At 45.6% G+C, this 17,115-nt stretch overlaps 1 protein-coding gene across 1 annotated transcript in view; it reads right to left on the bottom strand.

Moving 5' to 3' along the window:
• Nucleotides 1-17,115, bottom strand: part of ACO2 (aconitase 2) — a 55,589-nt gene that overhangs the window by 22,470 nt on the left and 16,004 nt on the right. The window contains exon 2 of the mRNA XM_028115369.2: nt 228-364. Coding sequence (XP_027971170.1) covers nt 228-364 — 137 coding nt within the window. The remainder of the gene's footprint in view (nt 1-227; nt 365-17,115) is intronic.

Raw genomic sequence — 17,115 nt, 5'->3', positions numbered from 1 at the left:
AAATCACCAGGCTTCTTGATAGATTTTTCCTTGGCAGAGAAGGCCAAGGCCCATCACCAATCTGCAATGCCTTTCCTCAGCAGGGAACTTCATACCCCAAAGGCCTTGATCCTCCTGCCATCACCAGCCATCCTTTACCAAGCACCTCCTGTGCTGCCTGAAAGGGGCAGGAAGCAGAAGCAACACCCTGGGGAACTCTCTACAGCTCCCCCCCCCCCCAGCCTTACCGTTTGCGAACAATGTCAATGTTCTTCTCTAGCAGGTCATAGCGGATGTACTCATGGGGCTCAAAGTGGCTCATTGCCACCTTGGCCCGTTGGCAAAGGACTGAGGCCACATGGTACTGCCGCACACCCAGGGCTTTCTGCAAGAAGAAAGACAACAGCGACTGTCAATGGAGTATTTAGGGTGGTCCTCCCTGGAGGACAGCTCAGTGCGGTGAAAAACTGAGGAAGTATTGAGAGCTCCCCAGTGACTGCAGCCTCAGTGTCCTCCTCTGAGGCAGGGGTTGATCCAGCAGCCACAGGAACACAGCCCGTGGCAGGAGAAAGAGCAAGGGATTCGTAGTCAGAATTGCTGGGATTAAAGTCAAGGTCTATCAACTTAAGAAAATACCCCATCATCTGAGCCCCGGAGGAGATGGGCACTGGGGCTACCACTGGCCACAGTGATCACACCGGGTTACCAGGATGGTTAAATACAAACATATGTGAACGTCCTCATGAGGCTGTAAAGCACTGCCCAAATCAGAGCTATCATTCTACCTGCACAACACGTTCCTTGAGGGCTGAGATCAAGCCTTATTTGTCTTACATTTCTGCATCTGGAGTCCTGGGACAGAGTAGACTTGATAAATAATTACTAAATGGATGAAAAAATGAGGAAAACCCAGTGCATGAGCTTTGATGTTTCCTCATCCCTTCAAAGGTGGCCCCCTTAAACGTGCAGCACACAGACTTACTTCTAATGATTAGAATGGGGCGTGAGGCTATGTGACCACCAAGACTAGTCATAAAATATAAAGGATAAAGCCATCATAAAGGATAGCTTCTGGGGCACCTGGGTGGCTCAGTCGGTTAAGCATCTGCCTTCGGCTCAGGTCATGGTCCTAGGGTCCTGGGATCGAGCCCTGCATCGGGCTCCCTGCTCAGTGAGGAGTCTGCTTCTCCCTCTGCCTGCCGCTCCCCCTGCTTGTGCTCTCTTGCTCTCTCCCTGTCAAATAAATAAATAAAATCTTAAAAAAAAATAAAGGACAGCTTCTGCCCAGCCCTCTCTGACTGCTCTGGGAGAAGACAGTCACTGTGTTGTTAAGACACTTACACAGTGCTAGGAGAGGTCCACTCAGACAGGATCCGAGGCTTCTTGCCAATAACCAGCACCACCATGCACGTGAGTGCTCTAGCCCAAGACCAAGCCTTCAGGTAACTGCAACCCTGATCAACACCTGGACTGCAATTTCTTGAGTGATCCCAAGCTAGAACCACCCAGCCAAGCTGCTCCCAAATTCCTGGTCCACAGAAACTGAGAGTGAGAAATCTTTATCGTTTTAAGTCTTTCAATGAGGGGGCAATTTGTTTTGCAGTAATAGTAAGTGATTGTTATGATGGGGCCTGTATTAGTTCATTTTAAACCGTGACAACCTTCATAGGGTACACTGATCAGGGAAGAATAAAGGAACCCCAAAAATGAGAGGGAAAGGGATGGCTGCTTCCCTTCCGGGTGATGCTCCCTGTCTAGAGGGTCATTCTAATGGGTAAGGGAAGAGGCAAAGCTCAAGCCACTACCCCAGGCCCCCTTCTTTACGTCCCCGGAACATTCAAATCCAAACTCTACCAACCCCGGCATCTGAACCAGGACAGTGAATCATTAGTGACAGTGAATCATTAGCCCACCCCATTAGGAAACGGCACCCCAACCACCACCCACTTGACTGCCCCAGCAGGAGGGTCCTCCCCAGTGCAGACTGCAGACCCCTTGCCCCCTCCCAGGGGATCCTCACTATCTGCCTCAGGGGCTAAGTGTGAAGAGTTCACCAATGGTGCATCTAAAGACTCTAAACAGCCTGTGCGCAGGCAGAACATGGTCAACAGCAGATACAGCTCTGCCCGCGCCCCTGCAGCCGGGGGCCCACGCACAGCAGGGGGACGGAGAAAGGGGGGCTGAAGCCTGGCGGCCAGTGACGATCGAGTCATCTCGGTCAATTCACCCTAAGCGCTTATTTCCTCGCAGAGCTACTGTGGGGATTAGCAGTTACATAAAGTACTGGCACAGTTTCTATTATTACCCCATAAGAGAAACCACACAGGCTGTTCTGCAACTTGCTCTTCTCGTTTATCAACACACCTCAGATGCCTTTCCAATGTCCATATACAGATCTTTTTTTTTTTTTAAAGATTTTATTTATTTATTTGAGAGAGAGAGAATGAGAGACAGAGAGCACAAGAGGGAAGAGGGTCAGAGGGAGAAGCAGACTCCCCGCTGAGCAGGGAGCCCGATGTGGGACTCGATCCCAGGACTCCGGGATCACGACCTGAGCCGAAGGCAGACGCTTAACCAACTGAGCCACCCAGGCGCCCCAGATCTTTCTTTCTATAAATTAACTGTCCTAAGCTTAAGGTTCCTTAGAAATAAAAACAAAGGGGCGCCTAAGTGGCTCAGTCAGTTAAGCATCCGACTCAGTTTCAGCTCAGGTCGTGATTGCAGGGTCATGGGATCAACCAGCCCTATGAGCCCTGCAAGCCCCGAGTCAGTCTGCTTGTCCCTCTCCTTCTGCCCTACCCCACCCCCTGCTGACACTCTCTAAAATAAATAAAATCTTAAAAAAAAAAAAAGATTCTCTCTCCCTCTGTCCCTCCTGCTCACTCTCTAAATAAATAAATAAATAAACAATACCTAGTGTCTGGTCCAGGAGGCTAAAAAATTAACTGTAATCATAATTATAGTGTAGAGAAAAGGTAAAGTCCCAAATTCCCTACAGCAAGAGCACGCAACTCTTGATCTCCGGGTTGTGAGTTCAAGCCCCACGTTGGGCAGGGAGCCTACTTAAAATAAAAAATAAAAATAAAAAGCTTTAACTAAAAAAAAAAAAAAAAATAGGGTTTTTTTTTTAAGATTTTATTTATTTGAGAGAGAGAGCAAGTGAGCACGTGTACAAGCAGGGGGAGCGGAAGAGAGAGAAGCAGACTCCCACTGAGCCGGGGAGCCCAATGTGGGCTTGATCCCAGTATCCCAGGGTCATGACCTGAGCCGAAGGCAGATGCTTAACCAACTGAGCCATCCAGGCACCTCAATAAATAATAGGTTTAATAGGTTTAAGAAACAATGCCAGTTGGAGAAAAAAGGGACAAAATAAGATGTTCTCATCTAGACTACAACTTATGGATAAGAGAAAATTATTTTTTAACACTCAGTGATGCCAGCACCCTAAGTACTTTGCAAGCGTTATATCATCTCATCCTCACAGCCATCCAGTGAATGTCTCCTATGATTAGCCCATTTTCCAAGTGAGGAAACTGAGGCTTGCAACAAGTGACTAAGGCCACAGAGCAGCAAACAGGACTAGAATCCAGCCCGACTGACCCACTTACCTGCCGTTGCCCTGGGCATGTTACGTAACTCCCTAAGCCTTCCCTCCAAAATGGAGATGAACACCGTTGTTAGTAACAGATGAAATCACTGCGTGCTCAACCCTGGATCACCACGTGCTCTGCTTTCCAAACATCTGAGCACAACAGCCAGCAGTGGCCAGGAGCACTTCCGGCCACAATGGACGCGTTCTAGATCCGCACAACCAATACACTGGCCACTAGCCACACGGGGCTGCAGAGCACCCTGGAGTGTGGTGAGTGCAGCTGAGGGGTTTTCAATATTATTCAATTTTAATGAACTTAAAATGAAGCTGCCACATGGCTCAGGTTTATGTACTAATAAGGAGGGAAAGCGATTTTTCAGAAGCCCTAACAACTCACATGTTCATTAGAACCCTTTTTCTGTAAAGGTGCCTTTATGCTTTTAAGTTTGGAGCACCACCCACACACATCTCCCCACGCCAGGAGCTCATCATCCCACACAACCACCCAACCCCCTCCTGCATGATTTCAGAATCTTCTCCTGCATGCTCAGTCAAGCTCTGCTTCCTTGCACAGTCTGCTTTCCAGCTGGGGTCCACCCTCGGGACCCAGCTCTCTTCCTCAGGACAATGGCTCCCAGACCTCAGATGCATCACAACCTTCTGAGTCTGTTAAAAATACATAATTCTACACCCCACCCACATCAATGACTCTGTCTCCAGGGTGGGGTCCCTCACCTACCTGAAATCAGCCATGCCCTGTCATCTTCTCTAAAATCTCATCTTGGCCAAGGGTGGCCCAGAGTTATTTTCAACCATCCCTTTACATGGCAGGTTTCCCAATTCCGCAATAGCACTACCATGCCCTGGGCTGAGGGCAAAGGGATCATCACCTCCTTTAAGGCTGTCTATAACAGCCCACCACACCGAGGACACACATGTCACTTCCAGATACCCTAACATCTGACTAGCCATCTTCCTCATTGACTGCTGTTGAGCCACACTGTACTTGTAGGCTTGGTTTTCCATGCAAAGCTCTACCTTAATCTTGATTTAATCTCATCATCGATTTCTGTCTGCCTCCCACCCCTGGAGTCTACAGGAGTCCTGGTCAGTCACCCCACATCCTGACAGGCTGGCCCTTCCAGTGTGTGTCAGCCACAAACACAGCACAGTTCCCAGGTCGTTCATCCAAGCCTCAACACCAATGTGACCCATTCCAGGCCGGGCTCCCCAGGGCAGACGTTTGGTCAGGTCAACGGTGGTCTATTTAGCAACACTCCCGAGGTCCAGATCTTTCATCCACTACAATAGCTACCTAACTGTATTTTCTTTCAAATAGGCTCCACACCCAATGTAGGGCTTGAACTCATGACCTGAGATCAAGAGTCGCATGTTCTATGGACTGAGCCAGCGAGGCGCCCCAACAGCCACCTCAGTGCTTTGTCACTAAGGCCTGGTTTGTTTTGTTGTTAGGGACCAGCCTGACTGACCAGTGGAATTCCCCGCAGAAATCAATACTCACTCTCACTAATCTAACTACTAATCCCAACAAAAAGTAAAAGATGCTAGTTTTGCCGTGAGACCTTACGCAATTCACCTCATCCCTCAAGGCCTTAGTTTTTCACACCTAGAAGAGGTGAAATCTGTCTTGCTCCCCACTTCAGGGCTGTGAGAGGATGACATGCATGAAATGTCCCGTGTAAACTCTGGAGTGCTCCACATCATAATATGCTTACCCCAGAGACGGACTTCAAAGGCAAAGACATCATGTATCACTCATTCACGATCCCCACAAATCTCACATGTAAAATGAAAATGACATTACAGGTGATCTCCACACCCCCCCTCGAATAGGAATAAAACAGCTGTTACTTATTAAGCACCTGCTCTGTGCCAAGCACTTTCTGTGCCTAATTTTGAATTCCCATGACAACAGGGCCAGGTCATTGTTCCTCCGGTCTCACAGACGTGGGAAATGCAGATCAGGGAGGTTAAGTCAGAAATCACATACCGGTAAGTGGTGAGCAGGGAATCCGGGATGCAAGTTCAGGTCCGTCTCCTTCTGAGACGGGTCAGTTCCCCTGGCTTCTGCTACTCTCTCACCTCTCACAGCCCACCCGTTCTCACTGAAGGTGGCACGGTGTGATGGCTGGTCCAGATTGAAGATCTGTACTCAGATCGCCCAACCCTGCAACACCACTAAGCTGCTATGGCCCTGGACAAGTTATTTAGCCTCCCCAAGGCTTAGTTTCTCCAGAGAGAAAATGGAGATAAACTTCACAGTGTTGTTATTCAATAAAATAACCTACATTGGGTTTTGGCACAGAGCCTGTTCATTACATGTTATTGTGTTATCTTCCTTCACAGAGGAGACAGATGCAGAGTGAGATGTGAAGCCGTGCTCCTTCTCTGGATGCTGGCAGAGCTGCAGGTCTCTTCTTTTGCTTACTGCAAACACAGCTTTTAAAGGCTCTTTTGGTTGATGAGCATTTTTCAGAAGATTTAGCTTGTCTGGGCCTTTGGCATTCTTGACCCTCTTCTAATGTATTCCAGTGGCTGTATAATTTTTCCTTGGTTACTTGCCCTCCAGTTGTCTAAGCTGATGTCTTTAGGTGCATCTCTTCCTTCTCTCCTGCAGATGACTTGCAATGTGTCAGAATTTGCCTAGGAAAGCCCCTCATCCCTCTGTAATCCTTCCTGCTTATGGGGTCCTGGTGGTGGGATCTCATCTATTTGGTCTCTCAGTCATTAAGAATTTGCATATCTCAAAGGCACCAAACATGTTGAACTTTGTTAGCCAGTAAAAATTCTAAATTGATCTGCCACAGGGCCTTTGTACATGCTGTTTGTGCTGCTTAGAATGTTCTCTGCCTACCCTCATTCCCAATCTGCTCTTTGTCTAGGTCACTCCCGTTGATCCTTCAAGTTCCAAATTAACAGGGAATTCTTCCTGAACTCCCAGCCCAACCAAAGCCTATTCTCTATGCCTACTTACTACTTCTTAACATTCATTTGTGAGATGGTTTCTGTCTACACTAGTCTGTAAGTTCCACCAGGGAGGGAAGTGTCTGTTTATTCATAATAAACTTCCCATGCCTGAACACTAGGTCTGATACACAGGAGGTGCTACATAAATATCAATTTAACGACTCTTGCTTCTGCTTGACCAACTAGCTCTTCCATATTGAACAGGGTTAAATACAGAGCAGGTTTGGTTAATCTTGTGAGTGCAGTTAACAAATCAATAATTTACCAGTCTCAGACGCTCTTGGTTAGAGTATAAACAGGTTCAACATTTTTTTTTTCTTAAGTAGGCTCTACGCCCAGCATGGAGCCCAACACAGGGCTTAAACTCAGGACCCTGAGTTCAAGACCTGAGCCAAGATCAAGAGTCAGGTGCTTAACTGCTTAACCAACCGAGCCACCCAAGTGCCCCCAAGTTCAACATTTTTGAAAGACAATTAGGTAATACCTATTGAAATGCAAAACGTTTGTGCCTTTTAACCAGCTTTCCCCAATTCCAGAAAGCTAGCTCACAAAAATGCTCACATAAATGAGCACTGGGACAGGCAAGGACATTCTCTGCCAGCACCATTCTTAAGAGAACCCAACTGTCCAAAAATAGGGCACTGATTGAATAAATTCTGGCTCATCTACCAAGGAATGCCATCCTACAGCTGTTTAAAAAGAATTAACTTGAGGGGTGACTGGCTGGTTTGCGACTCAATCTCCGGGTCATGAGTTCAAGCTCCACATTGGGTGTAGAGTTTACGTAAATAATTAAAAACTTAAAAAAAGAAAAGAATTAGAGGTGGTGGTCCCAGAACACTGTGAATGTAATTAATGCCACTGAATTGAATACTTAAACATGGTTAAAATGTCAATATTTATGTTACATACATTTTACCATAATTTAAAAAAATAATTTAGGGGCGCCTGGGTGGCTCAGTCGTTAAGCGTCTGCCTTCGGCTCAGGTCATGATCCCAGGGTCCTGGGATTGAGTCCCACATCGGGCTTCCTGCTCGGCGGGAAGCCTGCTTCTCCCTCTCCCACTCCCCCTGCTTGTGTTCCTGCTCTCGCTACCTCTCTGTCAAATAAATAAAATCTTTAAAAAAAAATTAAATTAAAAATAAAAAATTTAAATAAATAAATATACAAATAATTTAGATCTACCTTTACAGGCAGAGAAAAACTTCCATGAGCATTCAGGGAAAAAAATACATAACAAGATAGTAGTATGAGAGCTCATTTCTATATAATAATAAGTAATAATACACAATAAGGTAGATATAAAAAATGAAATGACATGTCTGAACTGTGCATAGCAATTATTACTAGGGATTAGAATTATGGGTACTTTTACTTTCTAGGCTAAGTATTTCTGTAACTTTTAAATGTGACATGATATACAGGAGTTCCTTTTGTAACCAGGAAAAAAGAATGAGCAAGGTAAATAGGTGCAGAAAGCATGGTGTGGAGTGGTATAGCACAATCATTTACTGGCAATTTGACAATCAACAATGTTCTGTGTTTTTTTTTAAATGGGCAAACCCTTTGTTTCAGCAAGTTAATTTACAGGAATTTGTCATTAATAAGGAAGAGGGAGGGGCGCCTGGGTGGCTCAGTTGGTTAAGCGTCTGCCTTTGACTCAGGTCATGATCCCAGGGTCCTGGGATTGAGCCCCACATCAGGTTCCCTGCTCCGCGGGAAGTCTGCTTCTCCCTCTTCCTCTTCCCCCGCTCCTGCTCTCTAATGATAAAATCTTTCAAAAAAAATAAGGAACAGGGGGAAAAATACCTTTATACAGAAGGACCACCATTATCTTAACCCAGAGATCAAACCTAGCATCACCAATAGCAAGACTACCTGACACTCGTGCCCCTGATGGGACAGCATCACCTATGAAGAATTCTTGTCGAGGGGCACCTGGGTGGCTCAGTCGTTAAGTGTCTGCCTTCGGCTCAGGTCATGATCCCGGGGTCCTGGGATCGAGCCCCGCATTGGGCTCCCTGCTCAGCAGGAAGCCTGCTTCTCCCTCTCCCACTCCCCCTGCTTGTGTTCCCTCTCTCGCTGTGTCTCTGTCAAATAAATAAAAAAAAATCTTAAAAAAAAAAATTCTTGTCAAGGCATCTGGCTGGCTCAGTCTGTAGAGCATGTGACACTTGAACCTGGGATCATGAGTTCAAGCCCCAAATTGGGAGTAGAATTTACTTTAAAAAAATAAGAAGGAAAAAAAAAGAACTCTTTGTCAAAAAATGTTTAACCTGAATCTAAGCAAGCTTTGGAACCTTAGCTCCAGCTTAAGGGAAAATCATGGAATAAAAGAACAATCAAATCCAGGATGTGGATATTCTACAAGAAAATGGACCTGGTCTCTTTGAAAAGTCAACATCAGAGAAAACCAAGGCGTATTGGGTCGGGGGGATGGAGAGTGTTCTAGAGTAAGAAAGACTAAAAAAGTAAAACCAATGCAATGTGTAAATTTTTTAGTACATCCTGATTTGGAAAAAGACGACTACCAAAGACATTTTTGGGAGAACAGATAATGACATTGTAGTTAGATAGCTTACTGACTTATCAAGAAATGAATGTTCTAAGTTTTTAAGAATGAGGTGTCACAATGCCTTCAATTTCTTTTGAAATGGTCCAGAAAAAAATAACTACAAAAAGAAATAATACATAATAAAGCAAGACAAAAATAAGTAATACATAGCAAAGCAAGTAAAACAAAATGTTTAGATGGTAGGTATATATATGGATGTTCTTGCTACTATTTTCGACTTTTTCTTTTTTTTTTTTAAGATTTATTTATTTGAGATAGAGTGAGAGTGAGAGAGCACATGACCAGGGGGGAGGGGCAGAGGGAGAGGGAGAAGCAGACTCTCCACTGAGCAGTAAGCCTGACACAGGGCTCAATCCCAGCACCCTGGGATCATAACCTGAGCCAAAGGCAGATTCTTTAGTGACTGAGCCCACCCAGGTGCCCCTGACTTCCTTATGTGTAAAAATTTATAACAAAAAAAATTTTTTTTTAAGATTTTTTTTTTTATTTATTCATGAGAGGCAGAGAGAGAGAGAGAGAGAGAGGCAGAGGGAGAAGCAGGCTCCCAAGGAGCGGGGAGCCCGATGTGGAACTCAATCCCAGGACCCTGGGATCATAACCTGAGCCAAAGGCAGACGGTTAACCATCTCAGCCACCCAGGTGCCCCCCCCAAAAAAAAATTTCTAACAAAAAAATATTTTGAGAAAGACACCAATTATGGTTTAAAATTTTTTTTTTTAAGTAATCTCTAGGGACACCTGGGTGGCTCAGTCGGTTAAGTGTCTACCTTTAGCTCAGGTCATGATCCTGGGGTCCTGGAATCGGGTCCCGCATGGGGCTCCTTGCTTGGCAGGGAGCCTGCTTCTCCCTCTGCCTGCCACTCCCCCTGCTTGTGCGCACTCTCTCTCTCTCTGACAAATAAAATCTTAAAAAAAAAAAGTAATCTTTACCCCCCCCAATGTGGGCCTCGACTCATGACCCCAAGATCAAGAGTCTCATGATCTACCTACTGAGCCAGGCATCCCTAATACTTCTTATAATTAGAAAAAAATATAACCAACATGAATTTTTAATTAAAAATTAAATGCTCAAAACCAGGGCGCCTGGGTGGCTCAGATGGTTAAGCGTCTGCCTTCGGCTCAGGTCATGATCCCAGGGTTCTGGAATCGAGTCCCGCATCGGGCTCCCTGCTTCCTGGGAGCCTGCTTCTCCCTCTGCTTCTCTCTCTCTCTCCCTCTCTCTCCGTCTCTCATGAATAAATAAATAAATCTTTAAAAAAAATGCTCAAAACCAAAGATAAATATTCCTATAGACTGCTTGCTGTGGAGTAAAAGAAATTGATCTTTTTGTAAAGCAGCTTGTCAGTATGAAATCCACAGGAACATCCATACCCTCTGACCTACCAATTCCATATCTGAAAATCTATCCCTGGGGCGCCTGGGTGGCTCAGTCGTTGGGCGTCTGCCTTCGGCTCAGGTCGTGGTCCCAGGGTCCTGGGATCGAGCCCCATATCGGGCTCCTTGCTCAGTGGGGAGTCTGCTTCTCCCTCTCCCACTCCCCCTGCTTGTGCTCCCTCTCTCGCTGTGTCTCTGTCAAATAAATAAAATCTTAAAAAAAAAAAAATCTATCCTTGAGAAATAATTCTAAACATGAAAATAATATTGTATGGGAGTAACTGGGTGGTTCAGTCGTTAGGCGTCTGCCTTTGGCTCAGGTCATGATCCCGGTGTCCTGGGATCGAGCCCCGCATCGGGCTCCCTGCTCAGGGGAGAGCCTGCTTCTCCCTCTCCCACTCCCCCTGCTTGTGTTCCCTCTCTCGCTGTGTCTCTGTCAAATAAATAAAATCTTAAAAAAAAAAAAAAAGAAAATGATGTATGTACTTAACAGTTCACTGCATTACTACTTATAGCCCCTAAAACTAAAAGCAACTTAACATGTATAATTTCCACTTGGTAGGAATGATAGTTTTAAGCACTATGTAGCAATGCAGGAAATTGTCTATGATACAATATATGAAAAAGCTGGTGATATGTTACATACACACTGACTACAATGCTATAAAACCCATGTTCACAGGGGAAAAAAGACCAAAAGGAAATGCACTAACATCATAAAAAAATGTCTGGGTTAAGACGGAGAATTATTTTCGCCTATAATTCCCCAAACCTGTATTAAGGTGATGTGTGGATGAAAAGCAATGGATAGCGAGCTGTTTTCAGCTGGCACAGAGAGAGCTGGAGTCCCCTGGTGTCACTGTATTTTTGTCCTTGAACTCCAATTTTGCAATCCAACATTCCAGTGAGGGCACCACCCTCACATGGCCAAAGAGCCGGGGTGAGCCTGCCCCCATGGGCCACTTCCCCATGTGCGGAATGAACAGTGAAAGCCCCATGGGACGAAAGGGAACATTCCAGGCATGGGAGTCCTGAGATCTGGCCTCCTGGCCCGGTCACTAGGTACCCTTATAGTAATCTCGCCTTTCTGTGCCTCCCTTTCCACGTCTATGAAATGGGAGAAGTGGATCATTCCAGCTGCATCAAAGCCACCTGGGAGGTTTCAGCTTCTAGACCCTATCACTCCCGGACTTCTCCCTCAGAATCACCTGGGGTGGAGCCTGAGCGTTGGTAAAGACTCCCAGGTCACTCTGATACTGCCATGTCTGGGAACCACTGGGCTAGATGTTCTCCAAAGTTTTTTCCAGCTCAGAGATTTTGTAAATACTCTTCCCCAGCAAGCAGGCTCTCAGATAAATCCGTGTATTCCCCAAAGGCCCAGAGGAAAATGTAGGAATGTCAGAATAGATTTATCTGTCCCAGGGAAGAAAACCCCAGAGCGAAGGCTTTTCTGAATTAGCCATAGCCATAGTTTGCACACGGGTGAGGATGCAATGCTATGTGTGTATGCGCACATAAAATGCAACCCAGTGTGGAGGCACAGAAAGCACAATAGACTCAGAACACTACCTGTTTATTATTGGCCCCATGACTGGCCAATGCTTACTCTATTTTAAAATATTAATAAAATAAAGGAGAATAACCCCTGTCCAGACTACCTCATTTAACAAACAATGAACACCTCCCTAGGTGCCAAATACTGTTAGCACATGGTTCCCAAACCTTTCCAAGTTAAGGCCCATGAACAAAATAACTCATTTTGGACAGCACAGCTAGGCAGACAGACCAGGCTGCTGCTGGGAGGCAACTGGCTGGGGGGCGGGGGGGGGTCAGGATCTCTGCACACCTGTGTCCCATTTGCTACAGCATGCCTGAGGAAAGCTTAGCTGTACCCACTAAACTCCAGAACACCACCATGCTGTCCCTACACGCAGGATCACAATCTGGTGGGGTGACAGACACGGAAACAGAAAGTGTGGAAGTGTTAAAGTTGCTATTGTAGACATTACGTCCAAAGTTCAGCGAGGGCACGGAAATATGAGTGGTCAAGTGAAAAAGAGGCCAAGACGTTCTCTAAGATCACGTTCAAGTTCAAAAAAATTGGCTACAAATGCAAAAGCCAAACAGAACGACTCACTTAAAATCACGCATTTGTGGAGTCATCATGGAAGGAAAGTCATTCAAAGCCCACTGTATCCTCGTGTAGCCACCTCAGAGGGACAGTCCTATCAACTTCCAAATACTGCACAGAGGATGTTCTGAGCTAACAGGAGCTTTAGAGAGGGGGCTTTCACATGCTGACTGAGAACACACACACACAATATATACATTTTATTTTGTGATCCAGGCCAAATTTACTCCCAGGGTGGTGTAACTAAAACAAGTTTCACTAAACAACACTCGCCAAGTGCAATGCACGCTGATACTTTTTTTTTTTAAAGTAGGCTCCAGGCTCAATGTGGGGTTTGAACTCACAACCCTGTGATCAAGAGTCACATGCTCTACTGACTGAGCCAGCCAGGGGCCTCTAGTACTTTTTATTCTATTATTGTTTATACTGTGGTAAAATAAACATAAAATTTACCACTGTAACTACCAAATGGCCAGTTGGGCACATGCGCAGTGGAATCTAGTCCCAGAATTTCTCATCAGCCCAAAGCAAAGCCCATACCCACCAGCAGTTGTTCCTTATTCCCTTCACTCTCCTTGCCCCAGTGTCTGGCAACCACTAATCTGCTGTTTCTACAGATCCATTCTAGCTAGTTCATATAAATTATACAGTACATGGCTCTTTGTGTCTGGCTTTTTTCCTTTAGCATTCTAGATTTTTTTTTTTTTAGATATTACTTATTTGACAGAGGGATAGACAGAGCCAGAGAGCACAAGTGGAGGGAATGGCAGAGGGAGAGGGAGAAGGAGGCTCTGCAATGAGCAGGGAGCCCGACGTTGGGCTCAATCCCAGGACCCTGGGACCATGACCCAAGCCGAAGGCAGACGCTCAACCCTCTGAGCCACCCAGGCGCCCCTAGATTATCTGTTCGTGAAGGCAAGTTGCACCCCATTAATTCATGATCAGATGATGGGTCAGGAAAGGCAATTTGAACAACACCTTACAGAACTTACAACTGAAAAAACGAGTTACAAATGTCAGAGCCAAATAGCTGTAAGACATGACTGGCTCACAATCGCCCTGGGCCTTTGCTGGGCATTATCAGGCTCTCTGCAGTGTTTAGTTCAGTCTGTGGCACCAGAGGAACCCAAGCCTCAGCCACCCACTTGGTGCCTCTCTGCACACAGCTATCCACCAAGAAAATTGGAAAAATAAAAACAACACAGCAAGTTTTTTTAAAAAGTCAAATTTAATGGGGTGCCTGGGTGGCTCAGTTGGTTGAGCGTCTGCCTTCGGCTCAGGTCATGATTCCAGGGTCCTGGGATGGAGTCCTGCGTCTGGCTCCCTGCTCAGCGGGGAGTCTGCTTCTCCCTCTCCCACTCCCCCTGCTTGTGTTCCCTCTCTCGTGGTCTCTCTGTCAAATAAATAAAATCTTAAAAAAAAAAAAAGTCTCAGTAGCAGCCAGAAATATGAGAAGGGGTGAGCACAGCTGACTGGGGAAAAACATCTGTCTTCACTGCTGTTCTCTGTCCCTTTTCCCTCCTACCACAAAACCTTATTCACTCACTTATTCATCTGTCTAGCCATCAAATAGTTATTGAGTGGCTACAGGTGCCAGGCACTGTTCTAGGCACTGTTCTAGGCACTGGGGATACAGCAATGAATAAAATGATCCTCTTGGCACTGACATTCCCGGGGCCTTAGAGGAAGTCAGACAAAGAGACAGACAGAGATGCAGAAAAGAGTAAAACCTCAGTCAGATGTTGATAAGTGTGATGAGAGATAATGAAGCAGCAGCAATTGGGAAAAAGAGCCAGGGCAGTGGGGGGAGGTGCCATTTAAAACAGGATAGCTGGGAAAGGCTTCTTTAAGGCTTCTGTGAGAAGGTGACATTGAACAATGACCTGACAAAAGATCCAAGCCAACCTACAGAATGAAAGAAAAGCATCCCCTACAGAAAATCTAAGGGGCCTCTAAAGTGAGGTGGTAACTGTTGTGTTCAAACAACAGCAAAGAGAGATATTTGTACACCCACATTGATAACAGCATTGTTCACAAGAGCCAGAAAGTAGAAGCAACCCAAGTGTCTACTGACAGATGAATGGATAAACAAACTGTGATGCATACATACGATGGAACATTCCTTGAAAAGGAATTTTAGGGTGCCTGGCTGGCTCAGTCAGTGGAATAAATAAAAGATTTTATTTTTAAGTAATCTCTGCACTCAACGTGGGGCTCGAACTCACAACCCTGAGATCAAGAGTCGCACACTCCACCGAATGAGCCAGCTGGGTGTTCCTGAAAAGGAATTTTAAAAGCCTGAAAAATTCTGACACGTGCTACAACATGGGTGAACGAACCTTGAAGGCATGATGCTAAGTGGAATAAGCCAGTCACAAAAGGACAAATACTGTATGAATTCCAGTGATTCCGGCAGTAAGCAAACTGATACAGTAGAAAGTAGATGGTAGTTGCCAGAGGCTGCGGGGAGGGGGAAGTAGGGAATTAGTGTCTAAATGGGGACAGTTTCAGTACAGGATCATGAAAAAGCTCTGGAGATGGATGGTGGTGATGGTTGCTCGACCGTGAATGTACTTGATGCCACTGAACTGTATACTGAAACTGGTTATTTAAAATTAAAAAACAAATGGTTGTAAAAAATTAAAAAACAAAACAAACAGCAAAGAAGCCAGTGTGGCCAGAGCAGAATAAACAAAAGGGAGTAAGGTAAGAGGTAGCAAGGATTCAAATTGTACAGGACCTTGCAGAATTTAGTAAAGATTCTGACTTGACTTTGAGCGAGGAGCTAATGAAGAATTCTGAACGGGAATCAACGTTCCGACTTTTTCACAAGGATCTCCAGCAGGGAGACCAAGTCGAAGGTTAGTGCAACAGCCCGTGAAAGATGGTGGTGATGTGGACCAGAGTCAGAGTGGTAGAGGTGGTGAGAAGGGGCTGGAGTCTGGATATATTCGGAAGGTAGTTAACAGTTAAGATTTGCTGACAGATTGGCCAAGGGGTGTGAGAGAGGAGTCAAGAACATCACTGGGTTTGGGCCCTGGGTAACTGGAAGAATGGAGTTGCTACACACTGAAACGGGGTGGGGGCGCGGGCAATAGAAGAGCAGGCTTGAGGGTGAGATCAGGAGTTTCCTTATGGAGAGGACCCTTGGGTGGAGATGTCAACGAGGCAGTGGGATTTTTATCCTAGGCCCCACCCCTCTAGAACCCTGCTAAGTAGTTCATCTAGAATCATGGATTATCAGAAGCACAGGTAAGCCCAGATCACCAAGTATTTTACTTCATTTGACAGATGAAGAAATGAAAGCTGGAGGTCACATACCTAGTTAACAGAAGTTAGGAGAACTCAAGCAACTCAATTCTCAAGTCAGTGCTTTTTCCACCACACTACTTCCCTAATTTAAACTAAAGTGATACAGGTTCATTCAACAAATATTTATCAAGCCCCAGAATTTGTGCTGAATTAATGAGATAAGATAGGCACGACCCTGCCTATGCTGAGTTTACAGTTTGTGGAGAAGACAGATACAAAGTAATCACTCAGGGGACCATATAGGCAGCTAAGTCAGAGAAGGGTTACAAAAAAAGTTAATAGTTGTAACAGTAGAAAGTGGGACAACCTAAGCTAGACTGGGAGAAGGGTTAGGGTGATATTAATCTAAGAACTGAAACATTATAGGAGTTAGCCAGGCTAACTCCAGGGAAGGGAGTCCAAGGAAACTTGCAGGCACAGAGCAGCATGTGCAAAGGCCCCGTGGCAGGAAATCACCTATAACTGAATGAAGACAGAGAAAGCCAGCTTGGCTGGAGCAAAGTGAGCAAAGTGCAGCAGAAATGGCAGAAAATAAGGCTAAGAGGTAAAAGGCAGCCAGGTATCATAAGGAACCTTGTAGGAGGAGAAAAGTACCCCAGCAACCTTGAACCACATGTGGTTTGTCTGAGTCTTGCCAGAACACCTTCTGATGCCCCTGGAACAGTAGATGGGAGGCCTCTAAAGGAGATGCCATGAGGCTATCTCCCACTTGCCTCCTTATCTCCCCTGGGAGACTATTATGAGACAGTTTCTCCTGTCTCCCAGAATCTGATTAGGTATGAAGCTTTCTGCCCTGGACCCTTCAGACTACAGCTGCAGAATGTAAACCCACTTGAGCTGCAAGAGGGTACCCACAACATGTGTGCAGTCATCGGCTCCTTTAGCTTTGGTGTAGTCCATTTGGTGTGTGGGACCGGGACCCAGGGAGTTGGCACCTTTGGTTTGTTCTTGTCGTCTTTTGTCAGCAAAGAACTGTCTGTTTATGAAAGCGCCTCACTGTACCTTTACCAATCCAATCATTCAGGTCTTGACCTTGTCTTGTAAGCGTGTGTGAACTTTACAGCAGGACATGTTAATGTTTATCTTGATCCTAAGAGCTGTGGGAAGCCACAGGAGGTTTAAGCAGGATCATGACTGGATCAGATTTACATAAAAAAAAAAACA

The sequence above is a fragment of the Eumetopias jubatus genome, unplaced genomic scaffold (genome assembly GCF_037043125.1).
Source record: "Eumetopias jubatus isolate StellerSeaLion01/CBP00866 unplaced genomic scaffold, mEumJub1_p1.0 scaffold_8, whole genome shotgun sequence".
Taxonomy (NCBI): Eukaryota; Metazoa; Chordata; class Mammalia; order Carnivora; family Otariidae; genus Eumetopias; species Eumetopias jubatus.
This window is presented reverse-complemented; position numbering and strand designations above follow the sequence as displayed.